Source organism: Vombatus ursinus, unplaced genomic scaffold, assembly GCF_900497805.2.
Source record: "Vombatus ursinus unplaced genomic scaffold, bare-nosed wombat genome assembly UNPS02009062.1, whole genome shotgun sequence".
Taxonomy (NCBI): Eukaryota; Metazoa; Chordata; class Mammalia; order Diprotodontia; family Vombatidae; genus Vombatus; species Vombatus ursinus.
This window is the reverse complement of record NW_020948840.1, coordinates 16,669,875-16,697,545: the sequence shown is the minus strand read 5'-3', so window position 1 is coordinate 16,697,545 and position 27,671 is coordinate 16,669,875. Positions and strand designations below refer to the sequence as shown.

Sequence of the window (27,671 nt, the reverse complement as noted above, 5' to 3'; positions counted from 1 at the left end):
GTCTTACACATAGTGAAAGCATTTTCTGGAGCTTTAGAGGTTTAACATATGGGCTGTCAACCCAGAGAAAATAGATGTCACTAACCAATGTATATTGACATCCTCATCGGCACCTTTCTCTTGTTCCCAGATCTCTCTCCACTTCACTGTCATCTACCTTTGCAGCCTGCCCATAAGTTGTCCCTTGAGTCCATAAGTCCTGTCTCCCCCATCAAGCTAACACACTCTGCGTGTGCCAATACCAAACTTTCAAAAGTTCATTGGGAAAGAAGGACACTGATCAGTCATGAAAAGAAGGGTGAGAATAGATAGCTTAAGACTCAATAAAATCACGTTCCAAAGCCTTTGGCTATCTCATCTGCCTGATGAGATACTCCTGCAGATACAACGCCTTGCAAAGTGGACTCCATATAGGAAGCAGCAGTTGTGCTGGAAGGAGACACAAACCCATGTAATTGCTCGGGTGAAACAGCAGGCCACCAAAAGCTGAGGCATGTTTGGCTTCCCTGCTAGAGAAGATGCTCTTGGCCGTAAAATGATTTCTAGTCACCTGAAAAAGTCTCTCTGGTTGGAGCATTGAGAAGTACATGTAGATATATGAGAAAAAGGGCCACCATCATTTCATTTCTGCTGGAAGGCAGTCTGCAAGCCCAGCTAAGCCTTCAAAGTTCAAAGGGGACGAGGCCCATGAAATTACTAAAAGGGGTGAGCTTTCTTCTTTCAGAGCTGAAAAATCACATTTTCTCTTTGTATCACGTCAGAGGGGGATGGAGGTTGCCCAAGAAGCCAACTTTTAGATATCTCTGCATCCCTATGAATACTACTCAAACAGTAGAAGGTCCCATGCCCGATTCAATTCAACTCAATTCAGTCCACTCCAAGAAGCATTTATTAAACACTTACTATTTGCAAGGTACTGTGCTTTCAGAAGCAAAGCTAAAAACTTTGACTTCCCTAGTAGAAACTGCGGCAAAGCCTCCCTGGCCCTACTTCAGAGCAGCCACATGTCTTCCAAAGTCATCAGACCATAGCAGCAGAAATGAGTGTAGATGCATCCATTTTTACAATGAGAGTTTCTCATTTAGCCAAGCCTGCTAGCATGACACCTGGTGAAATAAGTATATAGTGAGAGCAGTAAGAGGGGTTAAAGCAACTATCCTGCTTGTTCCTATGTGCTAGCTAATTAAGTAGAGGAAATTTGCTGTATATCTCTTTCAGGTCCTATCCCAGAATGAGGCAAGTTATATTTGACCCTCAGGCTGCATATTGGCTCTGTCCTAATTGCAAAATGAAACAGATTTCTTGCACTCTTAAAATGTAGGGTCAATTATCTGGCTGTTATGTATACCCATGGAAAAGATAAAGCAACTGGGAGGAGCAGTTGCCTTTGTTCTGATTCAGGCTTGCCTTCCATTGCTCTTTGCTTTTTACCCATACATATACTTGTGAGAGGTTAGTATGTAAGTAAGTTTAGAGAGGTTAGCTGAAACGGGTCTTGCACATAACTGGAGTGTTTTAAGAAGCCTTGGAAGTCTCAGATAATGCTCTATAAAAATATCTGCTGACCTAACAGGAGAGGACAGTTAAAGGACCACTAATGCACCTTACAGGTTAGTTTCTTACCCCTGAACCTTGTGGGAGCTTCCTGGATATTCATTATATCTATGTTCAGATGTTTCTCAGTTCTTTCCTCCTGCTGAGGCTTTCCTTGTGAAAGTCCAGATTCCATCACCATAAATTGCTCTAATTTCTGTTTCAAACATTCTGGTCATCTCTTTCCTTCCTGGCTCCGTCCGGATTTGGGTCAATAAGTATCTTAAACACCCAATTATTAATTGCCTACTCTAACAGTTAGTTCTTGAACCTTGGAAAGGCAGTCAGCCAAGAAAGTGAAAAGGACACCCCTCCTTACCCTCTCTCAAAGCTGTAGTGACCCCCAAAGGCAGTATCAGTAGTAATGGTCCAATCTGGACACTCTCCATTAAAAGATCATTGCATATTTGATATAAACTTAAGCTCCCTGGAAAACTTATGTCAAAAGCTAGTTTAAAAAAGAGTTTGAATGAAAGAACAGACTTACCCATGTGTCTCTGGATTTGGAACCAGCAAGATCTCTCTCCTAGCTTCATTGTGTGGTAGAAGTTGAGCCATGTATCTCCCAGAGGTTTGGAGGTCCCTGTATACGGACACTTCCATGGTGCAGTGCTCACTGTTGCTCCTCATCCAAGGGCTCAGAATGGTATGTTTGGTGTTTTCAGATGTGTTGAGGAGAAGGAAAGAACCTGGAGAGAAAAATGATGAGGGTTGAGTTCTAGGTTGTAAGCAGAATACAGATCTAATAGGAGCTAAGTACTTGGTATAGTTCTGGAATCTGAGGATTCAGGATTCAGCTCTGCCACCTCAAATAAAAAACATTTATTAAAGTACCTATTTCGTGTCAGGCTTTGTGCCAAGTGCTGGGGATATAAAGAAAGGCAAAAGACAGTCCCTGCCCTTAAGGAAGTCACAGTCTAACTGAGAAGATAACATGTAAACAACTATGTATAAACAAGATAAATACAGTATTAATTGGATAAAATCACAGAAAGAGGAAACAAACATTAAGGAGGATCCTATGTCATTGGGAGGCAGTATCATGCAGAGGAAAGAACTCTGGTCTTAGTGTCAGAAGATTTGGATTCCAATCCTAAATCTGCAACTCTCTGACCTTAGGAAATTCATTTATGAGTCTCAATTTCCTATTCTATAAACCAAAGGGATTTGACTAGATGGTTTTTCATGCCTTTTTACAGGTCTAAGTCCATAATTTAGTTGCTCAATAAGTACCTGTTTATTAATACCTATTATGTACCATATCCTCTAGGCATTAGCACCAGAAAGATAGTCCTTGACTTTATGGGGTAAGATAAGAAAATTCATGAAGCTTTCCCTATTGTTTCATAGCCTCCTCTCTTTTCTCTCACCTTTTCAGTCTTCCTCCACCTTCTTTCACCTCCCCACATACTCTTTGATCCCATGATACTAACCTCTTTGCTGTTTCCTGACTAAGTTCTGGGCATTGAACAAGCTCCATCTTCCAGTTCTGGGTATTTATGCCTAGAGAAGCTTTTTTTCCTTCTCTCTCCCTTCTAATTCCCTTGCCTTCCTTCAGGTCCCAACTAAAATCCCACATTTTACAGGATCCCACTTTCCCGATCTTCCTTAACCCTCCATTAGTTATCACCCATCTAGCTTGTATCTAGCTTGTTTTTAATGTAGTTGTTTTCATGCTGCCTCCCCATTAGATGGTAAACTCCTTGAAGGCAGGGGCTTTTGTCTTTCTTTGTATCCTCAGCACTTAGTACAATGCTTGCTGATAGTAGGCACTTAAGGGATGTTTACTGACTGAAAAACAGTCTCTCGGGGAAAGTACAGTTAAATAAATACTAAATAAATTGATTAATAGGAGAGGGGGGAGGGAGGGGGAGACAGAGAAGGAGAAGGAGAAAGAGGGAGAGGGAGGAAGGAAGGGAAGGAGGGAGAGAGGGAGAGGGAGAGGGAGAGGGAGGGAGGGAGGGAGGGAGGGGGGGAGAGTGAGAGAGACAGAGAGAGAGGCAGAGAGAGAGAGAGAAACCATCTGAGGAGGAGAGAATCATCATGTAGGAGGTGGCATTTGAGCTATACCTTGAAGGACAATGGGGATTCTAAGAAGCAGAGGTGAGGAAAGAGTGTATTCTAGAAATGGGATACAGTCAGTACAAAGGCATAGAGATCGGAGATGGTATATGTGAGAAATAACAAGTGGACTGGTACTCTGGCTGGAAGGTAGAGTGTAAGAACAAAGTAAGTCTGGTTATAATCCTATAACTTCTCTGGCCCTCAGTTAATTGAATTGACACTAAGGTAAGGCACTGAGAAGATTAGACTTCTTAGGGAGAAACTGGTTTTAGAATTATAAATGGTTAAAAGATAAATAAACAGTTTTCAAAAGAAGAATTGAAAACTATCACTAAATAAATGAAAAAATATGCTCCAAATCACTAATTAGAGATATGCAGATTAAACCAACCCCAGAGTTTCTCCTCATTTCTTCAGAATATTGGGAACTATAAAAAATGGAAATGGTCAATGTTGTAGGGGCTGTAGAAAGACAGCCAAAGTAATGGAGCTGTCACACCATCATATAAAACAATTTGGAAGTGTAAGTGAATAAAAAAGCATTTATGAAGCACTTACTTTGTGCCAAACACAGTTCCAAACATTGGAGATACAATTTTTTCAGACAGTCCTTGCTTTCAAGGATTCTTATATGGGAAGACAACACACACAGAAGAGAGGTGGCAGGGGAAGGGAGTTTTGTTCTCAGGAGCTAGGAAGGAGATGGGGAGTAGGTCAGAAGCAGCAAGCATAAGATGAGATGAGGGATGGATGGAACGTGAAACTGACCCATGGAAGGAATGATGCTTCTCACTAAAGTGTTTCTACCTTTTGACCTAGCAGTCTCACTATTGAATATGCGCTCCAAGGAAGTCAAAGAGAAAAGGAAAGTCCCGTAATTAATCAATTGGTCCTTCAACAAGTATTCATTAAGTGCCTACTAGACACTGGGGGGTGTAAGTACAAAGAAACAATCTATATTTGCAAAGGAGTTTACATTCTAATAGGAGGAACAACAAGCATACACACACATACTAACTGTATGTGTGTGTGTGTGTATAAAACAAAGATAGTATATGTACGTATGTGCATGTGTGTGTCATTGTTCAGTTGTTCAGTCACATCTGACTCTGTGAACCTGTGGATCACACTGTCCATGGGGTTTTCTTGGCAAGCATATTGGAGTGATTTGTCGTTTCCTTCTTTGATGGGTTAAGGCAAACAGAGGTTAAGTGACTTGCCCAGGATCACACAACTAGAAAGCATCTGTATTTGAACTCAGGTTTTACCAACTCCAGGCCCAGGGCTCTATCCACTGAGCCACCTAGCTGTTTCATATAAATGCATACAAAGTAGTAAAATACAAGGTAGTTTGAAAGGGAAGGCATTAGCATTTGGGGGTTTTAGAAAAAGCTTCATTCAGAAGATGATTCTTGAGCTGAATTTTAAAAGAAGAGGGAGAAATTCAATGAAATAGAAAGGAGAGAGTGCATTCCAAACATGTGTTATGGTCAGTGCAAAGTCACCAGGAAGAGGAATGGAGTCATTTCCTGGCAAAGAGTCTCTCCTCCCTCAATATGTCATTTATGTATTTACTTTTAACATTCGTTTTTTAAAACTTTGAGTTCCAAATTCTCTCACTTCCTTTAGCCCCTCCCCTCTCATTGAGAAGGCAAGAAATATGTGAAGCAGAGAGAAAGCCAGTTTGACTGGATTTTAGGATGTAGGAAGGAAAGTAATATCTAATAAGAATGGCATAAGAATGGAATGGTAAGATGAAGCCAGGTTGTATAGGTATTTAAAAGTAAACAGGAATTTATATTTTCTCCTAGAAGCAGCAAGATGATAACTCTTTTCATAGTAGCAAAAAACTGGAAACAAAGTGGGTGCTTATTGAGGGTGAAATGGCTAAACAAAAACCGTAGCATATGAATGTAATGGACTAGTATTGTGCAATAAGGATCTTCGGATATAAGGCACGTGGAGAAGCAAGAGGAGATTTGTGTGAACGAATACAGAGCAAAACAGAAATAACTCCTAAACAATATACACAATTATTTCAATGATGAAAAAGAAATGGCATTAAAAGGTAGTCAGACTCTCATTAATTATAATGACCAACTTTGGCCCAGAGGATTGATAATGGAATATACCTCCTGCCTCTTAATAGACAGGTAGCGGGGTGGAGTATGGTTATAGAATGTTGTACATACCATCGGATATTGTCTCTATATAAACTTTTTTTTCTTTATTTCAAAGGAGTGTTTGATGGGGGATGGTTATGGAGAGACCATTATGCAAAACAAAACAAAACAAAACAAAATCCAAAATAAAACTTTTTAAAAATAGATATGATTAGGCTTGAAGAATCTTACATGCCTGCCCCACCTAACCTCTTCATTCCATGTGTAAAGCCTTCTTTAAAGTCCTTTCTTTCTCAAAATCTAATGACCCCATGATTTATCTCATCACTAGTCAAGAATTTAGAGATTGTTTAATGCAGTCTCTGCAAAACTGGGCTAGAAATAATCACAATATCAGGTAGTTGGCCTCTGAATTAGAGAAAAGACTCCAAACTACAGACCACTCCCATCCCAAGGACTGCCCCACTAGAATGAGCCAATCTAAATTCCCTATACCACATGTTGCACTGTTTGAATGGCTCTGTCATCGATCTCCAAGAAACATATGTTGGAGAGGTTCTCTGTCATAATAAAAGGTCTGCGCCATTTTACTGTTCCCAGCATTCCCTCCGATGCATTAATTTTATGTGCACCTCTTCAACATTAAAGTTTGAATGGCTCTGTTACATCCTGGGCAGGCTAATCCTACTCCAATGATGTCTCTGACTTCCCCTCTGGGAATAAGCTAATGAGTTCTTCACCCATTTCAGTTCCCTTGGGGCAATTTGAATTAGCCTTCTTTGGTTGATAACTAATTTATCAGATATTCAGGGGAACTAGCAACTAGAGATAAAGTATGATTCCTATGGGAAAGGAGGATTCCAACCACAAACATCATTTTTAAACCTACTGTGAAAGGAAAATGTAAGTCCTTCAAGGACAGAGACTATGCCTTAGTTATTTCCCAGCAAAGAGTCTCTCCTCCCTCAATATGTCATTTATGTATTTACTTTTAACATTCATTTTTTAAAACTTTGAGCTCCAAATTCTGACACTTCCTTTAGCCCCTTCCCTCTCATTGAGAAGGCAAGAAATATGTCAATTATACATGCGAGAAGTCATGTGAAACATATTTCTATATCAGCCATGACCAGCAAAGAGTCTTCTTTTTCTTTCTTTCTTTTTTTTGTTTTGAGGCAATCAGGGTTAAGTGACTTACCCGGGGTTACACAGCTAGTAAATGTCTCAGGCCAGATGTGAACTCAGGTCCTCCTGATTCTAGGGCTGGTGCTCTATCCACTGCACCGCCTAGCTGCCTCTTCCAACAGAGTCTTAAACATATTAGTTGGCTGATATATCTGTTGAAGTGAATCCACATAGTGTTTTTCACCCAGGAATGGTAAGATCCTTTGACAAATAGCCTAGAGCATCATTATTATTGTTGTTCCATTTTATTGGTAGGGAAGCTGGTCTTCAGATAGGGAGCAGGAGGAATTTAGATCATTCCAGTTCAATTCAACTCAATTCAATTCAGTTCAATTTAACTGTTGGAGTTACTCCAACAGCGCTGAATTTGGAGTTACTCCAAAGTGCTGAATTTGGAGTTAGAGGAACTCATTCAAATCATGGTTCACTTTCTTACTACCTAGATGACCCTGGTCAAGTAATTAAACATTTCTATGCCTCATTTCCTCACCCATAAAAGATAGGGTTGGACTAAATTATTTCTAAGGTCCTTTATGTCTAAATCTATAATCCTAAGAACAAATATTTATTAGGCACCTGCCAGCTGCAAGATAATGTCCTAGGTGCTGGGAATTCCAAGAAGACAATCCTTATCCTTAAGGAGCTTACTTTCTATTGGGAGAAACAAACTGGATTGGAAACTCGCTCCACCAATATGATCTCAACCTTACTACAGCTTAGCCTCTTGGTAAAATGCCTGAAACTCATAGAGGATAAGTGACTTCTCCAGTTATAATGTAGATACTCTTGGATTTGCACTTGGGTCTTCCTGACTCCATGGCTGGTACTCTATGCATTATATCATGGTGACTTGCACAGTGTGTATTGGATAAGTAAGTAAAATATAATTTGAGGATGGTGAAAGGACTAACAACTTGGAGGAACTGGGAAGGATTCATAGAGGAGGTGGCATCTGAGAAGGACTTAAAGGAAGATTAGGATCCTAACAGAGAGAGGTGTATTCCAGGAGAGTAGTCTAGGCAACTGGGTGTCTTACCGGAATGACCACAGGAAAGAGGCCAAATGTGAAGTCTGAGGAATAATTAGTAGTTCAACTTGGCTAGGATGTAGAAGGCGTGAAGGGGAGCAGCAAGCATAGAAATAAAGAATGCAAGAACAGGATCAGAAAAGACTCCGGAGGTGGCAAAGAAGCAGACATATTGCTATCTTTACTCATTTAGTAGTGCATTAAACTAAACTATACTTGGGCAAATTTTGTGCCAATCCATTAGTGGCCCAAAGAGAGGATCTAGTCCAGGCCTTGGCAGTGAGAATGGGAGGATAAGTTGATCCTGCATCAAATAGTGTCTCTCCTAGGTGCTGGCAGAGAGATAGGAAGGTCAGACTGACCCTGAATAAATGTCAGTTTCAATGCACTCATATTGTCCTATACCATCACTTCATCTAAATCACACTGGATTAATGGGGGGTAGAGTAGGAGTAGAAGATGGTCCTAGACCTCTGGGGCAGGTACCATCAAAAGACATGTGATTTAAATGTTAGCTTTATAAGGAAAATGCATACGAGGGGATTGCACCTATGAGATAAATAAGGATTTCTTTAGCATAGATTCATATGTTATTAGATATGGAATGGACTCTAGACATCATCATCTTGTCTAACCTTCTCACTTTAGAGTTGAAGAAATTGAGGCCCAGAGATTGACTTATCCAGTTCACTTAGCTCGTTAAAGGCAGAAACTTGAACCCAGATCTTTTCTTAGTCTACTGCTCTTTCCATTGTACTCAGAGTTGGAATCAGAATACTTGAGTTTGAATCCTGACTCTGCCACTTACTTTGACCATAGGAAACTTACTTGACTTTTTTGAGCCTCAGTTTTCTTGTCTATAAAATTGGGCTAATAATACCTATCTCACAAGGATAATAAGATCAAATAAGACAATTTATGTAAAGTGCATTGCAAACTTTAAAGACTCAATAAAAATGCCAGCTATTGTTACCACTATTATTTTTTTTATCACTCCTTAGGTTCAATAATAATATTTTTAAGGTGAAAATTCACTGAAGTCATTAGAAGTGAGTCACTGAAGAAGTGAAAATTTATGTCACCTAGAGGGAGATGGAGAGTTATGTGGTAAGTATAAACAGGCTGCAACATATGACAAATAGGAAAATATGAAGAAGAAACTAAGTAAAGGTTATATCATCAAAGAAATGTATGCTAGAAAAAGAACATGGGCTGGTCATTGGATAAGCGTAAGGGATAACCATTGGATGGTTTGTGTTCTCTACTGCTGACCTTCTTATATCAAAAGAAAGTGAGGGAGTCCCCAAGTAAGTTGGATGGATCCTTTGTGGGAAACTTATGAGTAGACATGGAGAAGAGTTACACAAGATAGGCAGACATGGATAAAGTATGATTTGACTTATTGGAGGATACATTTAAAGCAGGGATTCTTAAGGCAGGGTCTGTGAACTTGTTCTTAAAAAATATTTTGATAACTGTACTTCAATGTAATTGACAATCCTATGTATTTTATTTTATGCATCTAAAACAATTATCTGAGAAAGGATCCATAGACTTTGCCAGATTGCCAAAGAAAGGGTTCATGATATAAGAAACATTAGACCTCTGGCCTAAAGTGATGAGATAATAGATAGGTGATTTTTTTCAGTTTTCCATTAAAATAATTTTTATTGTATCTTTTATTTTCACATGATCTATATTTCTCAATATATCCTTTGTTTCTCACTCTCCCAAGAACCATTCATTATAATAAAACAGAAAAAATGTTCAGCAAAACTAATCAACACATAGGGAAAGTCTGACATGATATCGCAGGGTTCCAGATCTATAGTTCTCTAACTCTGAAAAAAGCAGGGGGAAGAAGAAAGTGCCTTCTCACAAATTAATGAAAAAAATCTAGTATGTGCCAGATACTAAGCTAAACACTGGGGATATGGATATAAGTAAATAAAACAATTGCTGCCCTCAAGGAGGTTATATTCTAATAGGGGAAGTCAACATATATAGAGAAGTGGGTGAGGAGTGTTTTAGACAGGAAAGTTGGGGAGAACAATGATTGGGGTGATAGTACAAGTGACTGACATTTTGGAATGGGGGGAGGGGCTAGGCACACAAGTAGAGTGTGGCATGAAGGTAGTCAGGAAATTTTATGGTGAGTTTGGTTCCAGGCAAGATAAAATTGATGTTGATTACTCAGAAACCAAGAATCCTAGCAAGAGAAGCTTGAGTTCTAGGTCAGAGCTAGACTCTGGAGCAGAGGCAACACTGCATAGAAAGGGCCTCTTCTGGAGGAGTGGTGCAAACTTGGTCATTATAATTTCTTGGTATTCAGTTCCAGTTGTTTTGTTTTTGTTGTTCTTTCCTTTTACATTTTGTTTTTTCGTAGCCAACTCATAAAACACTTTTCTGGTTTCAGTAAGTCTACTTCACTTTGGATAATATCTTCCTAGGCTTTTCTGAATTATTATTGGTGGTGGTGTCATACAATGATGCCTCCCACCCATGAGTGGCATGATATAACAAGTGACTAGCCAAGAATAGAACCATTGGCTTAAGTAAAACAGGCCTTTGTTTCTCATCTCAAAATAGTGCTAGTCCATCCTATCTCTTTAACACCCTTCCCAGCAACCTCTTGCTTGGGCCGGCACAATAAAGTAGAATTTTTCACTAGGGCAGCTACCAAGTAAATAAGCCCTGCTCAATATTCCATTTGTCAAGGCAGGACCAAAGAATTACAGATGTAGTATTGGAAGGGACCTTGGAGTTCTTCTAATACAACTTCCCCATATTACAATAAGTAAACTGAGGCTCAGAGATGTTAAATCGCTTGCCTAAAGATTGTGAGGGGCAGAGCTGGAATTTTACTCCAAGTTCTCTGATTCCAAACCCAGTGCTTTTCCCATTACACCACACTGTCTCCCCTTGGTTATTCCAGGACCTAGCACAAGTATGGCACATAGGAGCTGCTTAAGCTGTTTATTGACTTGATTTGACATGACTTTGGGTAATAACAACAGCAGCAATGACAATAATAGCTAATATTTATATAGTACCTACTATGTGCCAGACACTATGCTAAGTGCTTTCCGATTATTTTCTCATTTGATCCTCACAGCAACCCAGAAAAATAGGTGCTTGCATTATTCCCATTTTACAGATGAGGAAACTGAGGCCGTCCATGGTGAAATGACTTGCACAGGGTCACACAGATAGTGAATGTCTGAGGCTAGGCTTGAATTTAGGTCTTCCTGACTCCAGCCCCAGTGTTCTATTCACTGCCTCACTTAAGCAGGATACCCCATGCCAGGATCCTGTGAAAGACTTGTTCAGGGAATTTCTGAGAGCAGAGAGTCCATGTATTGATTCTCTGGAGATCTATGTCTGGTTTGAGGCTGGGACCAGGAATGTAATCTCTGGGGAAATTTCCCCAGGTGGTACCAAAAACTGTACACTGGCCTTGATTTATTATTAAATCTTCTTCTGAGAAGCATACTATATAGACCCCATTTTATGGTTGAAGAAACTGAGGATCAGAAAGTTTAGGTGAATGAGCTTCCCTCCATTTACTCTTAGGGAACATGAATTCTCAGCTGAGATGAAAAAGTCAGGCTTAATCTGTTCTCCCATTTTTTATCCACCACCGTTCATTCTTTTCTGAGTAAGAAAATGCATGGGAATTCTGCCCCAGTAATTCAATATCTCAATAGGGCGCTCTTCCAGAACTGACTAGGAGATGGATTATTTCCCTACTTCTAATATGTGAGATGATGTTTCTATGAATCTCCTTTTTGTGAACCAGGCCTATGAATAAGAAGCTAACTTCAAGGTATTTTCACTTAGGATGAAACTATAGAGTTGATTTCTATCTCATCATCACCACTAGCTTCCATCTCCAAAAAAGCCCATCTCATAGGCACTTTTGGATGCTGTCTCCGTAAGTCTTTTAAATTCCGTGGGAAACCATATCTCCTCTCTGTCTTTCCTTCTCTCTCTACCACTTCCCACCCATTTATTTACTTAGAACAGCTTATAGCTATAAGGAGCCTCATGGGACCTCGCTAATTAAGAAGGATTGCCCTGACTTCAAACAGACTTCTGCCAAAATGTGGACAGCAAGGGAATTCAGAGGAAGATGAAAGAGCACTTTGTCTCACATGATGCCAGGATCATGCTTGTTAAGTCTCGAGTGAGATGTTCAATGGGTAAATATGTGATAGTAGCTATTTCATCTCTGGGTGGGCACTCAACATGGAAAGGATCCAAGGAAACAGTAAATGGGTCTGTGGCTTTCCCTTAAGCCAAGACTTCCCAACTCCTACATGGTAGATGATTTTCTCCATACTGCACATGCCTTTGAAGCATGTCAAGGTATCGTGATTCTGATGTCTACCTTACCTATTTTTGTTACATGTAAGATAAACATACACACATATAGTTATACAGGGTGTCCCTAAAGTCTAAGTGCAGTTTAAATCTTTAATAACTTCAGAAATCTAAATGTCTGTAAGCATAAACTTACAAAAACAACATTTGAAAGGTTATTTAAAATGTCAAAATATTGATGTTTCTTATTAAAATTCAATATAACCACTATCTTGTGCTTTACATTCCTCTAGTCAATTTTCAAACTGTAAAAACTTTCATCAGCTGCTGTGTTGAGTCCATTTGGCATGTCCTCCGGCTCAGCTTGCCAATAAGACAGGTATAGACCAAGCCAGAAAAGTCCTCATTCTGTTCTACCTGAATGCAGGTTCACTGCAAACATAGTGAAGTCACCCTTGAATGGGAGATCAACATAAGGAATGGCTGTGTACAAGGCAATAACCAGCAAGAGACAGCCTCAGGGGACGTGGGAGAGGGGGTACAGAGATGGAAATGCAAATGGACCCCTGAGGTCCATCCTCTCTCTTGCCTTCTCACAAATAGACTGATTCATTTATTATTCTCTCCCTCATCAAATTACCTTGTATTGACTTATTTGTGCACCCTTCTCCTTCTTCCCACCAGTAGAATATAAGTTCTTAAGGAGAAGGGACTGTTTAATTTTTCCCTTTGTATTCCTAGTGTCCAGGCTAGTGCTTGGAACATAGTAGCACTTAATAACTATTTTTGATTGATTGATAGTTGAAAAGTAGGAGTGGTTTTTTAAAAAAAATTGTTTGTTTTGTTTTATTTTGCTTGTGGAGGATGTAGAGGTTGTAGACCTCTATGGGAAGCTCCAGATATGGAACCTCCTTGTACTGGATGCAGAAATTGTCAGCTACCTTTTAATTAACAACCTTAGAGAGTTGCCATTGAAAGGTTAGGTGACTTGCCTATGGTCATACAACTGGTCTTTGCCACAGGCAGGAGTTGAACCCAGGTCTTCGTGACATTTAAGGCAGCCCTCTACAGAGTAGATCATGTTATACCTCTTGTGAGTAGAATCACCTCTGGAATCACAGAAAAGCAGCAGAAGAATAGACAAGCTTTAAAATGTTAAATATGTGTTTGTCTGTTAGAGGGGGATAATAATACTTTGTACCAACTACCTCAAAGGGATATGGTGAGGCTCAAATGAAGTAAGTATTGGAAAGAGATTTATAAACTGTTAAATACTACAACAATGTAAGGTATTCTTATCATTAAAAATCAGTTGTTCACCTTTGTTTGAGAAAAGGTAAAAGATAAAGACAATGCACAGGAAACCAAAGGAAAACAATGAAGGAGAAAAAATAAGTTAAACATTTACTGTTTGACTGAATATTGAAGTAAATTCTCATGGGGAGGCAAATTCCTTAAGGGTAGATATTCCATTTTGTAAACAATTTTTCTTCAGAGTTAAAAACACCATTCTTTAGACTTGAGGAAGCTCAATAAACAGTTACTTTGCATTGATTGCTAGCCAGAACCATAAATAGCACTGGGCCATAAGGCCTTTGTTCCAAGGTGTCATAATCTAATGGCCACTAGCAGGATTTGTATTCCTAAGAGTAGAAACAACTGAACACATCCCCTGGTTACTTACACTCAATAGTCAGACTGATATGTGATCTCACTGATATAGTTAGTAAACCATCCACACCTTTATATCCCTAGTGACTTCTGTCCTTTTCAGCTCATAAGTTCACTACAGGAAATTCACCTACTATGCTGGGTTTCTTACACACGAGCAAGAGTAGTTAGTTAAAACAGGCAGCTACTTCAGTCACAGACCAGGAGAGCTCTTCTTTGACCCTCCCTGCCTTCCTCTTCACCTCCACAGAATCCCTGGCAGCCTTCTCAGCAGAAGCGTTGTGGTCCCCTAGGGTCTATGTCTCTTCCACAATGGTCTTGTATCTTGAATTCTCAACCTGACTGAAACAACCCAGGTACCAAAATTGCTAGTTATGGCTGTGCTCCCAGCTCATGTTTGAAATTCATAATGATGTTTTTCATTAGATATAATGAGTTTTGGCCTCTGATTACCTTAAATATGATTTCCTTTTTTTTGCACACTTTCATAGCCACTGAGATCAGGTGCAGTAGTTTGGCTCACAATCCTCAGATTTGAATCATATCATGTGGTAGCCAAGACCCAACTCCAAATGCTATTGCTTTGAATCACTAAGACTAAAGAAGACCCTTAAAAAATTTTTTTGCACGTTCCCTCTGTTCATGCACACAAGATACCTACAGACTATCAGAGCTAAAAAGGACTTTCAAGATCATCTAATTATAACCCTGTTATATAGGCATCATATAGGTAAGAGGGAAAGAGATTTAGGGAGATACAGTGATTTGATCTCAGTTACACAGCAAATTAGGTCACAGAATCAGGAATTCAGAGCTGGAAAGGACCTTAGTGATCATTTAAACTATACCCTTCATTTTACAGAAGAAGCTGAGGGCCAAGTGACTTCCCAGGGTCACATAGCTAGCAAGTATCAGAGGTAGGGTTTGAACTCGGGTCTTCCTAACTCTGAGTCTAACACTGTTGGTTAAGCTAGAACTGGAACCCAGGTATCCTGACTACTTGTCTAATGAGTTTTTTTCTTTTGCCTTGTCTAGTCTCTCCAAAATGTATTACTTTCTACCAGTTCCTTTGACATCACTTAAAAAAGAAGTGAGGACTCTTTTAATCAATCAATATTTATTAAGTACCATGCTATGTACTAGTGCCTTTAGAAATCAAATTATTTAAGAAGAACTATGTGAGTCCATTTGGGGAGGGAAACAAAGAGATACATTTTTTCTGCAATGCTAACTAGTCTTCACAATAATTCTTAGTAGTAGTCAGGAGTTATAGTGAATTTGAAACCCTGGCAACTAAACCTTGAAATTCATTCATTCATTCATTCATTCATTCATTCATTCATTCATTCATTCATTCATCCATCTGAAGAGGGTTTCATTCAGTTTCAGAAGCTGAGAACTTTGCCACTAATAGTTTTATTGTTAAGCCCTTTTGTGAGATTCCCCTTACCTCCCTTCCAAAGCCTCAGCCTCGCCTTTTTGATCTTATTCAGATGTGCTTTCCTTCCTGGCCCTAAAAAGAACCTGGCTCTGGTTTGTCTACAATTCCCAGAAAAACCTTAAACTTTAGATTCCTTGTAGACTCACTTTATTTCTCTTTGAAAGCACCTTTGAAGAAGTTTGTCTACCGGTCCCAGCTCCATTTGAAGCAAACTTCCCTTTCCAGTTCCCTTCATTATCTATTCTCACTGTTTATTCAAATCTCTCAGACCTTCCAAATGGAAATTCTCACCTGGACCCTCTTTTTCTCAACCACCTCCCCCCTTCAACTGGTCTTTCCCATTGTTTTGCCTTCCTATGAACCCTGGCCATTTCCCACCCTTAATCCTAGCTAGGCACCATAAGGTCCAGGACCCAGGAGTTCTGTTCCCCCCAGCTTACTGGCCACTCTCATCCAGATCTCCTTAGACCCCTCCTCTAGTCACTCCAAACTACTTGGCCACTCCTAGATGCCTCCCACAGTCTTTCTGTACTTAAGATTCACCTTTGCCCCCATTCTGATGCTGAGCTTTCCTCATACCCAAAAGGCTAAGACTGTCTCATGCCCGCTCATCCTCACAGCCGTCACCTGGCCACCTTAGCCCCCAGCCCCCGTTCAGAAGCTGAGAACCTCTCACGCCCAGAGGCTGAGACTCTCATGCCTACTCGTCCTCACGGGCATCACCTGGCCTATATGTGATTTATCTTTAATAAACTTTTTCTCTGGCTGGAAGAAGATTTGGGTTGAATTCTTTCAGGCAAGCCCGTGTTGTGATCTGGGAGGTCCCAGCACCCCAAAACCTCTACACCTCTTCATATCCATCCATTCAGCAAACATTAATTAAATGGCTACTATGTGCAAAGCGTCTTGTTAAGTCTTAGAATGCCCAGTTCAGTGTTAGGTTCACCCAAGAAACATTTATTAGTGTGTACTAAGCACTATGTTGGACCCTGGGGAGAGACAAAGTTTTGATAAATATGGTCCCTGCCCTTATGGAGTCTGATATCTGGTAGTGATATGGATAACTAATTGGCGCAGTGGATAGAGGGCCAGGCCTGGATTCAGGAAGACTCACCTTCCCGAGTTCAAATCCACCCTCAGACACTTACTAGCTGTGTGACCCTGGGCAAGTCACTTACCCCTGTTTGCCTTGGTTTCCTCATGTATAAAATGAGGTAGATAAGGAAATGAAAAACCACTCCACTATCCTTGTCAAGAAAACTCCAAATATAGTGTCATAAAGAGTTGGACACAATTGAAAAATGACTGAACAACAAGTGATATGAAGCAGGAGAGAGAGAAGGAAGGAAGGAAGGGAAGGAAAAAAAGAAGGAAGGAAGGAAGGAAAGAAGAAGGAAGTTTATTAAGTGCTCTGTGCATTTCAAGAAAGTGAATTAACTTTTTTGGTACATATGATAGGGTTTTCTTTATCAATAAATTACATTTAAGAAAAGAAAGGGTGAAGAAAATAATCTCTCCCCACTCTATGTGTGTCCTGAGATGTCAGCAAAAAAGGTAAGAAAAGGAAAAGAAGATAAATGAAAGGAATCAAAAGCTAAAGTGCTGAGCCCCTGTTTCTCTCTTATGAACTCATTTTGTTAATCCTCGAGGAAAATACAAAAGCACTTGACCTGACTAGAGGGAGAAGGAGAAAACCAAATGAAAAACAAACAATTGATTTAATTCAATGAGAGAGGGAGAAAAAGGGAGATAAAGAGAATTCGCAGCAGAAAGAGAAAAAAAATAAACTCAAGATGCTTTTGGTGTAACAAAATCCAGTTGGTATGGTAAGAGACACAGAATTATATTTTTTCCTTATTTTCTTGGGCAGTTTGGAAGCCTTACAAAACTGGCTGGCTAATTCCCAGAAGGCTAAGCCAGCCTGCCTCCTTCTTGGGAAAGAACAGAAAAGAGTAGGAAGGTTGCTTCAGGCGTCCAACTCTACCAGGAGAATGAAGGTTAATAGGAATGAACGTCACCTAAGTCCATAGCTTCTACTGAGAGCAGAGTATTTTAGATATGAAAGGAACCCAAGAGATCAACTGGTCAAGTTTCTTCATTTTACCAAAAAGAGAAATGACATTCAGAAAGGTTTGATGACTTACTGGAAATTACACAGTTAGCTATTGTCAAACCTGGGATTAAACCCAAGGTCTCCCGACTGCCAAACCTGTGCTCTTTTCATCACATTATACCACTGCCCTTCCTTTTTCTTAAATCACGGGCTTTCAAACTGTGATCCACAGATTCCCAGTGGTCCATGGGCTGGTACTGAAGTTTAGAATCTAACAATGTACACTTTTGTTTTAGGTGTGAATTAATAAATTACAGTATGATGTAGTCTAAACTGGAGTTTCAAGTACCAAGTCTCTGCTCTGCCAGTTACTAGCCTTATGACTGCACCTCAGTTTGCCTACCTATAGAATGACTATAATAGTACTTGTAGTACCTATCCCCACAGGGTTATTTAGATGAAAGCACTTTCAAATCTGTTAAATACTATTTGTTTTTAAGTATCTTGTGTATACTTTTATATGTGCATGTTGTCTCCTCTTGATAGAATGTAAGCTCCCTGAAGGCAGGGGCTATTTCATCTTCGTCTTTAAACCCCCAGCTCCTAGTAGAATTTTTGGCACTTTATAATAATATTATTATCATAACAATGTTATATAAATAATAGTAGGCACTTAATAAACATTTGATTGATTGGTATGAGTTGTTATTATCTAACAGGCATTTATTAACTAAGACACTTGCTAAAATATAGATCACACAAGTCACACTTGGTTTCATTAAGAGCAATGATAATCTTCCCTTTTGTCCAAAGAGGACTATTTGTTTGTTTTTTGATAACAGGTGCCAGCAATTCTACTAGGAGCTAGGAGTTTAAAGACAACTTGGAAGTGGCAGGAAGGATGGATAGGAGAGGGGAGATAGCAGAGCATTCAAAGAGTTATAGAATCTTGGAATTTGGAAGGCAATTGGAGATATGAGTGTCTCGCTCAAGGAATGGCAGGACTAGAGAAATAGGGAGGGAAGGGAATAAAGGTGAGGAGAGGGAGGTGAAGGAAGAGGGGAAAAGTGGAAGAAGGAGGGCCAGGAATAGAGACCTGGGCAATAATACCTCAATGTTCTGGAAGGTATGAGGAGTCAAAAAAAAAAAAAGAAAAAAGAAAAAGAAGGAATAGGGAATCTGCAAAATATGATGTCTCTGAAACCAAGGGAATATAAAGCATGCAACAGAAAGGAATGGTCCATAGCATTGGATTCACAGAGAATCAATATGATAGAGTAGATGGAGTATTGGACTGGGAGTTAAGTAGTACTGGATTCAAATTCCACCTCAGATACTTCCTTGCTATGTGATTCTGGGCAATTAACGTCACTTTCTCTAGGCCTATTTTTTTTTAATCTATAAAACAAGGGGGTTGGACTCAGGTGACTTCTGAGACTGCTTCCAGCTCCAAATATCTAATCCTATGACACACCAAGAGGAATGAAAAAAAGACTAAAGATTTGTTGATTAGTAGAGTAGGTGGGTACAAAAGTCAGACTATAATGGGAGAGAGGGAGAGAAATGGGGAGAGAGGGGGAGAGAGGGAGAGTGAACAGGTGGTCAAGAAGTAGACACATACTTTCTTTTTCTCCTAGAAGTTATCAAAAGAGATTCCATGGTGGCTAGATGGAGTCACAAAGCCAGCTAGAGTCAGGGACAGTGGGGTAGAGTGGAAAGAGTCATGGATTTGGAATTAGAGGCCTTTGGTTCAAATCCCATGTGTTACTAGCTGTATGATCTTAAGCCAGTCACTTTTCAGCCTCAGTTTCTTCATTTGTAAAATGGAAGTGGAAGGGGATGAAACTGGATAACTTTGATCATCTCTTCCAGATCTAAATTCATGATTCTATGGTCTTTAGAGATGGAACTTGGTCTCTTTCCACCATACCATGCTACCCCCACTGACACTATTGGATAAAACTTCAAGCATTCTTCATGTTTTGGACATATGTATAGATGTGGCCCAAGAGGAAACAGAGTATCTTTAGTATCTGACAAATTTTGAGCCTTAAAATTGAAATGTGGACTCCATTAGTGTGGGTGCTTACTTCAAGAACTATGTGTAATATGGGGCCATATTTTAACTTCATCTCTCAAATGATGGGTGCAAATTATATATATTTTTAAATTAACCCATATGCCTTTTTTATATTTATGAATTTGTAGGTTTCTGTATGGGTTTTCCAAGTGATAGCTTTTTAAAATAGTCTGTGAGAGAAATGAGTTTAGAGGCATAACTATCACTTTATGGGCCTTCCCATGGAAATTTTCAACATAATTATATTCAGGAAAAAAAAAACATTAAGAGTAGGAATATGTAAATGAAGCCTGGCTAAATTTGCATTTTCAATGGAGGTCTCTTTAGGGTTGTCTTACCTGATGCAGTTAGGGATGGAGGAAAAGGGCATTCTGATGAAATAAGATCTGAAGCAGAGAGTGCTAGAGCAATTTTTGGACAATAGGGCTACAGGACTGTGAAGGACAGTTTTCCCCCAAAATGCAAAACACAGTGTTTACCATGCTGGGCATAAGTCTTCTTTGGCCAAGCCAACATCCCAGAATCCTCTGGGTGTATTTGAACCATCACGGTTCTTTGAGAGCTGAAATTTAAATTCTGATTGTCTGAGTGTAGGATCTATATGTGGTCTGATACAGGCAAATATTTTGGACGAAACTGTGGTCCAGTGATGATCTTTAATACCTGGTATCTGCTTTATAATGACCATGTTAGGTAATAATGTATAAATGAGAGTATGGGGAATAGGGGGTGGGAGGTTTTCTCAACTCCTCTTAATTCTGGTGTTTTCTTTCCGTTAATTTGTTTCTGTGTATTCTGTCTATAGCTTGTTTGTAGATATTTGCTTATATGTGGTCTCCCTCATTAGATTGTGAGCTCTTTGAGGGTAGGCAGGAAAAGGGGCATTTATGGAAAAGAATGTCATGTAAAAGGAATAGGGATCAATTAAAAATAAATAATTTTTTAAAAAACTGGCCCAAGCATATGGGGAGGTTTGTTTTGTTTGTTTTTTGGTTTTTTGGTGTATCAGTGCATCGTGATGAAGGGTGTAAGAAATAGGGAAAGAAAGTATTTCACAAGATCTATAGCTAGAAGAGAAATATGTCAAGCCTTTGAGTGGTGATGGCAAGGAAGGTCTAGTGCCAGTCACCATCAAACCCTAGCTTATACACTGCACTTATTGAACTTGTTTTATGGGGTGATTTTGGCCAGCACTATGATGATTATCTCAGAGGCTGTCTCTGAACCAGGAAATGACATCCAGCTGGCCCAGGAATAGGGACTGAACCTGAGATTTCATCAGCATATGAAACTCCCAAGTGAGGAAGTTCCCCCTCTACTAATACAGATTGCCACCCTGTCAGCAACATATAGCCTAAGAGACAGGCCTGGAGCACTGAGAGGTTAAGCATCTTGCTCAAGGTCAATGCACATCAGGAACAGAATGTGAGCACAGGTCTTCTTGTCTTTGTGGCTAGCTTTCTATCCACTGTGCCGTGCTGCTTGGGATGGTCTGTTCTAAAAGGAGTTTTCTCTCCACACAGGTTTGTGCTGACTGCGTTTCTCAGGGCTTTATTTATAAATGCCTGGGTTTGGTCTCAAGGGGGCCAAGAGAGGCTGTATCTGTAGATTACAAACTTAGCTTGTTTAATGCATTTTGAGCCATAAATATCCCTCTTTAGTTCTCCTTGTCATAAACTCTCTTCCAACACATTGGTTTCTATGTTTCTTTCCATGAATGCTCCATTTTCATTCTCTAGCCCCTTCTCATAAGACACAGTGAATTGATAAATAGTATTGAGCACTGACTTGGTATAAAAAGATGGAGTTAGACCAGAGGGTCTCGGAAGTTGCTTTCAGTGCTAAGTCTGTGATCCAAAGATTCTGGGGCAAGACTTGGCCCTGTGAGGGATAAAAGATATAGCCTCCACCCTCGTGGAACTGGCAGACTAATTGGGGTGATGAGACAGCAGCACGTGTGAAGTTAAATAATTGAAGAGGTAAATAGAAAGGCAGTACCTCAATCACTGTCAACAGATGGGTGGTTAGGAATAAGTGCTTTGAGCTCAGAGGCAGATGAAATTGCTGCAGGCTGGTATGTGTGGGAAGGCTTGGGGTGTAGGGGTGGGGTTGGGACTTCATATTGGAAGGAAAAGAAAAGGAAGAGATGAAAGTTGTTTGGTGGTTCAGTCACATCTGACCTTTTGTGACCTTGCTAATACTGTCCATGGGGTTTTCTTGGCAAAGACATTGGAGTGGTCTGCCATTTCCTTCTCCAGTAGATTAAGGCAAATAGAGGTTAAGAGATTTGCCCAGGGTCAAACAGCTAGCAAATATCTGAGGCCAGATTTGAACTCAGATTTTCCTGACTCTAGACCCAGAGCTCTATCTACTGAGCCACCTAGTTGTCTCTTAGGGAGGGAAGGGTTATAAATAAGCTTTTACATGGCACCAGTGACATATGCCCTTTTCTAGGCACTATGTGCTAAGTGTTTTTTACCAGTATTATTTCATTTGATCCTCTTAAGAATCCCCATTTTACCACTGAATAAACTGAGGCAGAAAGAGTTTTATACAACTAGTAAGTGTCTGAGGTTAGATTTTAACTCATGTCTTACTGACTCCAGGTCCTGTGCTCTATCCACTGTGCCACCAACTACACTAGAATGTAGAGGATTTTGATAAGTAGAGAGGAGGGGGTAGGGCAGTTGAAACCATATGAACAGAGGCACACTTTAGGAACATCTGAGACCTGTCCAAGTGTAGACCAGGTTTTTTTTTAAATTAAAAATATATATTATTTATAATATTCATTTTCAAAAATCATTGAGTTCCAAATTCTCTCCCTTCCTCCATCACCTCCCCTAAACACTGAGAAAGCAAGCAACATGATATCAATTATACATGTAAAGTCATGCAAAACATATTTCCATATTAGCCATGTTGCAAAAAAAGCAAGAAAAATAAAGAAAGTAAAAAAATTATACATCAATTTGTACTGAGTACATCAGTTCCCTCTCTGGAGGTGGATAGCATTTTTCATCATGAATCCTTCAGAATTTAGACCAGTTGATAGAGTTGGCTAGATAGGCAGCCTGGCATCGAATGATAGAGGGCCTTGAATTCCAGGCTTAGAAGTTTGGATTTCATCTTGTAAGCAATATGGAGTCTGTGCAGACTCTTTATGGGACATACTATGAATGAAGGTGCTGGGTTGGCATGAGGAAAGGCCCAGATATGCAACCTTGGTGTCATCCTTGAATCCTTTTTCTAATTTAGCTCACACATCCAATCAGGTGCCAAATCTCATTGTTTGCCCAATCTCATTTCTACTTCCATATATCCCCTTTTGTCCACTCATTCAGCCACCAACCTCATCCAGGACAGCATTACCTTTCATCAGGACTATGGTAATAGTCTCCTAATTGGTTTCCTTGCCTTATGTCTCTTCCTGCTCTAATCCATTTTCTACACAGATCACAAAGTGATTTTCTTAAAACTTGGGTCCAACTATGTCATTCTTTTAAATGTCACTGGATGCCAGTAGTGTCCTATCACCTCTAGGATTACATATAAACTTTTTAAAACACTTAATCTCTTTAAACCTAGACCCTTCCTGTGTTTCCAGTCTTCTTTCACATTATCCCTCTCTACAAAATTCTTGAAGTCCATACTGGCCTCCTTGGTATTTCTCACTCAAGAGAGCCTATCTCCCATTTCCGTGCCTTGGCATGTTTTTATAGGATTTCCCTTGAGCCTGAAAAGTTCCCTCTTTTCATAGTTGCCTCTTAGAAATTTAGGCTTCTTTCAAGACTCAGCCCCAACACCACCTGCCAGAGGCCTTTCCTGATCTCCCTCCCAATGCCCTCCAGTTGCTAGAGTTTTCCCCTATAAGGCTGCCTTCTATCTATTCTATACATATTTTGTATATACCTACTGATGAACATGTCATCTCTCTCATTAGGATGTAAACTTGCATTCCTCATGCTTATCACAAGTGCATGGCACATAGGAAACACTTCATAAGTGGTTGTTGATTAGGGAGACCTATTAGGAGGTATTTGCAATAGTATGTATAAGTGGCAAAAATGTCAATAAAAATGGGATGGAGAAGATGTATATGGAAACCATAACAAAGGAAAAAAAAACTTGACAAGTTCAGCGTATGAATGGATGGTCAATCAAGAGAGAAGAGTTTGAGATGCCAGGGGTTTTTGGTTTAGATGATTAGAAAACTGGGTTGGGAGGATAACTATCATTAACCAAACTAGAGAAGTCAAGAGAGAACCTAGTGTAAGGTGAAGGCCATATTTATGACTTTAGACATACTGAATGTGGTGCTGAAGTGTTGCTAGGACATCCAAGTGAAGATGTCTCAGCAGGCGGGTGGGGATATCCCCATGAGCAGTTGGAAATTTGGACTACAGTTTCTTTCTTTTTTTTTCAGTTTTTTGATTTTTCTTTTTCTTTTTTTTCAGTTTGGCACTTGGGGTTAAGTGACTTGCCTAGGGTCATACAGCTAGTAAGATCAAGTGTCTGAGGACAGATTTGAACTCAGATCCTCCTGACTCCAAGGCCAGAGCCAATGCTACAGATTTGAGAGATTCCTTAGCAGAGTGGTCCTAACAGAAACTTAGCTTAGTACAATGCCTGGCATATGTACTTAATAAATGCTTGATGACTGACTGTCTGAGAACTGAGAGAACTTAGAATCATTGGTTTCATTTAAGGTTTAATTCATGTGCCTTCTCCCATAGTAAGCATTTTTTGATACCCTTGGCTTGTTCTATTTCCCTCCTCCTTGAAGTACCATATTTATCTATTTACATGTTGGATTTCCCCACCAATAGCCAAGTAGAGTTTAAGTTCCTTGAGGGCACAGTTTCTGCTTTTCCTTTCATCTTTGCATACTCAAGGCCCAGCAATAAAAGGCACTTAATAAATACTTATTGGATTTTGATTCTATTGGAATACTAGAACTGGTTGACTACTTTGGGGAGTGGCCACACTTAAAGGGTAGAAGGAGAAAGAACAGTCAGGTACAAGAAAGAGAAGGAACAATCAGAGATATAGGGGGGAAATAAGGGAGTCCAGAATGCCAAGGAATAAGGATCCAAATGGAAGGGAATCTATGTCAAGAGAGCTATCCTGCCCTACAGGAAAATAGAAAGGGGAGGGGATAAGAGAAGGGGAGAAGTGATAGAAGGGAGGACAGATTAGGGGAAGGGGTATTCAGAATGCATGCCATCTTGGGAGAAAATTTGGAACTCAAAATCTTGTGGAAATGAATGCTGAAAACTATAATTAAATTACAAGAGAAAAAAATAAATAAAATATAAAAAAACCAAATTACATAGAGAGAATGATTATTGTAAAGTTGTCAGGTTACTGATGACTTTCTAGAAAATACACTTTCAGCAGAGAGATAGAGGGGGTTAAGGAGAGAGGAGATAATGTCACTTAACCTCTCAGGACCTTAATTTCCTCATCTATAACATTAGGGAATTGGTTTAGATGATTTCTGAGGTCTCCTCCAGTTCAGAGTATTGGGCAGAAGAGTCAGAACTTGAACCCATGACTTTAGATTCTGAATTCCAGACTTTTTGTGTCATACCCCACATACATACCACCTCCCATGAATGTGACACAAACATCAGACAATCATCTTTATATTCACTGTACTCTATTGGAGGTTGAAAGGTAAAAAAGACAAGAAATATCCATGGCTGTGAACTCGGGATGTTACTCAAACACTTGAATTCAATAAGTCAGGCAACAAGAATTTATTCTGTGCCCGCTGTCTTAGGCACTAGAGATATTAGGCTTAAGATGACAATCCAATTCTTAACAGTAAGGTGAAGGACTATTTTCTTCCTTTCCATTAATTCATTTTAAATAGAAAAATCATTTGGGAACTAGAAAAGCAAGAGAGTAAATATTTATTTTACATTTTATTAATGCTTAGGAGAGGGGAGGTAAGCCTGAATAACTCATTATTTTGTTTTTTGTTTTTTTTTTTTGGCAAGGCTAAGTTGTATTTTTAAACATTTATTAATTTATGTACATGTGCATTTTTTAAAAATCACAATGCACAGTTATAGCCCTTCAGTGGATTCCATGGCCTACTGAATAAAGTCTGAACTCATTAATCTTCCATTTGCAATTTTATTTTGCTTGCCAGCTTTAGACTTCAAGTTGGGATCCTTTGCGGGTAAGAGAGGAAGACAGAAGTAGATTCTGACTATTAAAGAAATATTCCCTTCCTATCTTCTGTGTTGCAAGGGATAATGGAAAGGAGGAGCAAATGACAATAATTATCAGTGGGGAAGTAAAAGGATAGAGGTTGGGAGGGGTGATGGTATATATTATATGAAGCCTGTGTGTCATACATTCAATAGCATTTAAAATAAGTATGTCACCAGTTTATGTTTTGAGTAAAAACCATTCATTGAGTGAGGAACAGATTTCAGGAAACCCCTGAGGGAGAGTCATTGCTGGTAACTGTAGAGATGGTGGGCTTGAGTACCACTGTGTCACCTAACTGTCCACAAAAAGAATAAATACAAATAAATATAAAGCAGTCAAATATAAGGTAGCAAGGGAGCAAGGCCTCTAAGAGTTGAAGTGGACCTTTCTACCCAGACCATTATTCTCATAAATTCTTCAATGAGACTACAATATCCCACCTCTGTGCCTTTGTTAATATCATTTCCTATGCCTGGGATGCCATTCTCCTCATATGCTTTAGAGTTTAACTCAAAAGGTGGAAATTTGCTATGATGTTCCTAGTAGAAAGTGATATTTCCCTCATCTGATCTCATAACACTTGGTTCACCTCCAAAAGCATTTATCACGTTGTGAACTGTATCTACTTATTCACACACATCTTGTGAAACACTCTGCAGCATCTTGAGGAAAGGACCTAGTCTTATTTCTTTCCTGGTCTCCCTTGGGATGGAGCAAAATGTATTGCACATAATAGATACAATAAATAATAAATGTTTGTTGAATGAACAACTAAAAGAATTAAACATTTGATAATATATGTTCTTTTTGTGTTTGCTTTGTTAATATAATTATATGTCTTTGTTGTTGAAGAAAAACACAAAGTGTCCATAAATGTGTTGAATTTAAATAAGGCAACTTAAATGTTGATTGTTTTGGTTGATGGTGGTTATCATTTTAGCACAGCTTGGCAAAAATATCCAAATACTCATAACTAACATGATGAACTGGATATTGTTTGCCTCCCAAGGACTTCCCAAGTTTTTGCTTCATTCAACTTTGACAGTAAAACAACCACACCTGACCTCCTGGATTCTTTCTTTCTTGGGTTTTCAATGCATTGTTTACTTCTATATATCCTACCTGTCTGATCCCTCCTCATTTTCCTGTACTAAAACACCACCTATACCTCTCCCCTAACCTTGAATGTCCCTCAAATCTCAATCCTGGGTACAGTGGAGAGAGGGCTGGTCTTGGAGTCAGAAGACCTGAGTTCAAATTCAGCCTCAGATACTTAATAGCTATATGACCCTAGGCAAGTAATTTAACATCTGGCTGCCACAGTTTCCTTACCTGTAAAATAGGGATAATAATAGTAAACAACTTATAACCCAAGACTGTTGTAAGGATCAATTGAGATAGCATTTGTATAGCACTAAACACAGTGCCTGACACATAGTAGACACTTAATAAATGCTTATTTCCTTTCTTCTTTCCTCTTCTCTCTTTAACCCTATCTCCAGGTGATATCACTAACTCCTATGGGGTGTATTCTCATCTCTATGCCAATAACTCCCAGAGCTATACAGCCACCCCTTAATTTCCCTTCAGAGGTCTCTTTTTACATCACCAACTGCTAAATGTACACTGCCACCTGGATGTCCCTTGGGCACCTCAAGTTCAATATTTCCAAAACAAACCTTTTTTTCTCCTCCCCTCTCCTCTACCTAAACTCACACCTTCTCCAAAATTCTCTATTTCTGTTTTAGGAACTGCCATCCTTCCATCATTCACTCAGGTTTGCAACCTCAAAATCATCCTTGACTCTCCATGCTCCTTCATCCCCCACATACATCCTGGCACCAAGTCTTATCGATTCTACCTCGACAGTATGTTTCTATGTATTC

At 39.5% G+C, this 27,671-nt stretch overlaps 1 protein-coding gene across 1 annotated transcript in view; it reads right to left on the bottom strand.

Annotated features, from left to right (window-relative positions):
- The window catches only part of ALK (ALK receptor tyrosine kinase), a 970,895-nt gene that overhangs the window by 471,083 nt on the left and 472,141 nt on the right, over positions 1-27,671 (bottom strand). Inside the window, exon 4 of the mRNA XM_027850364.1 lies at positions 2,081-2,282. Within this exon, the coding sequence (XP_027706165.1) occupies positions 2,081-2,282 (202 nt within the window). The remainder of the gene's footprint in view (positions 1-2,080; positions 2,283-27,671) is intronic.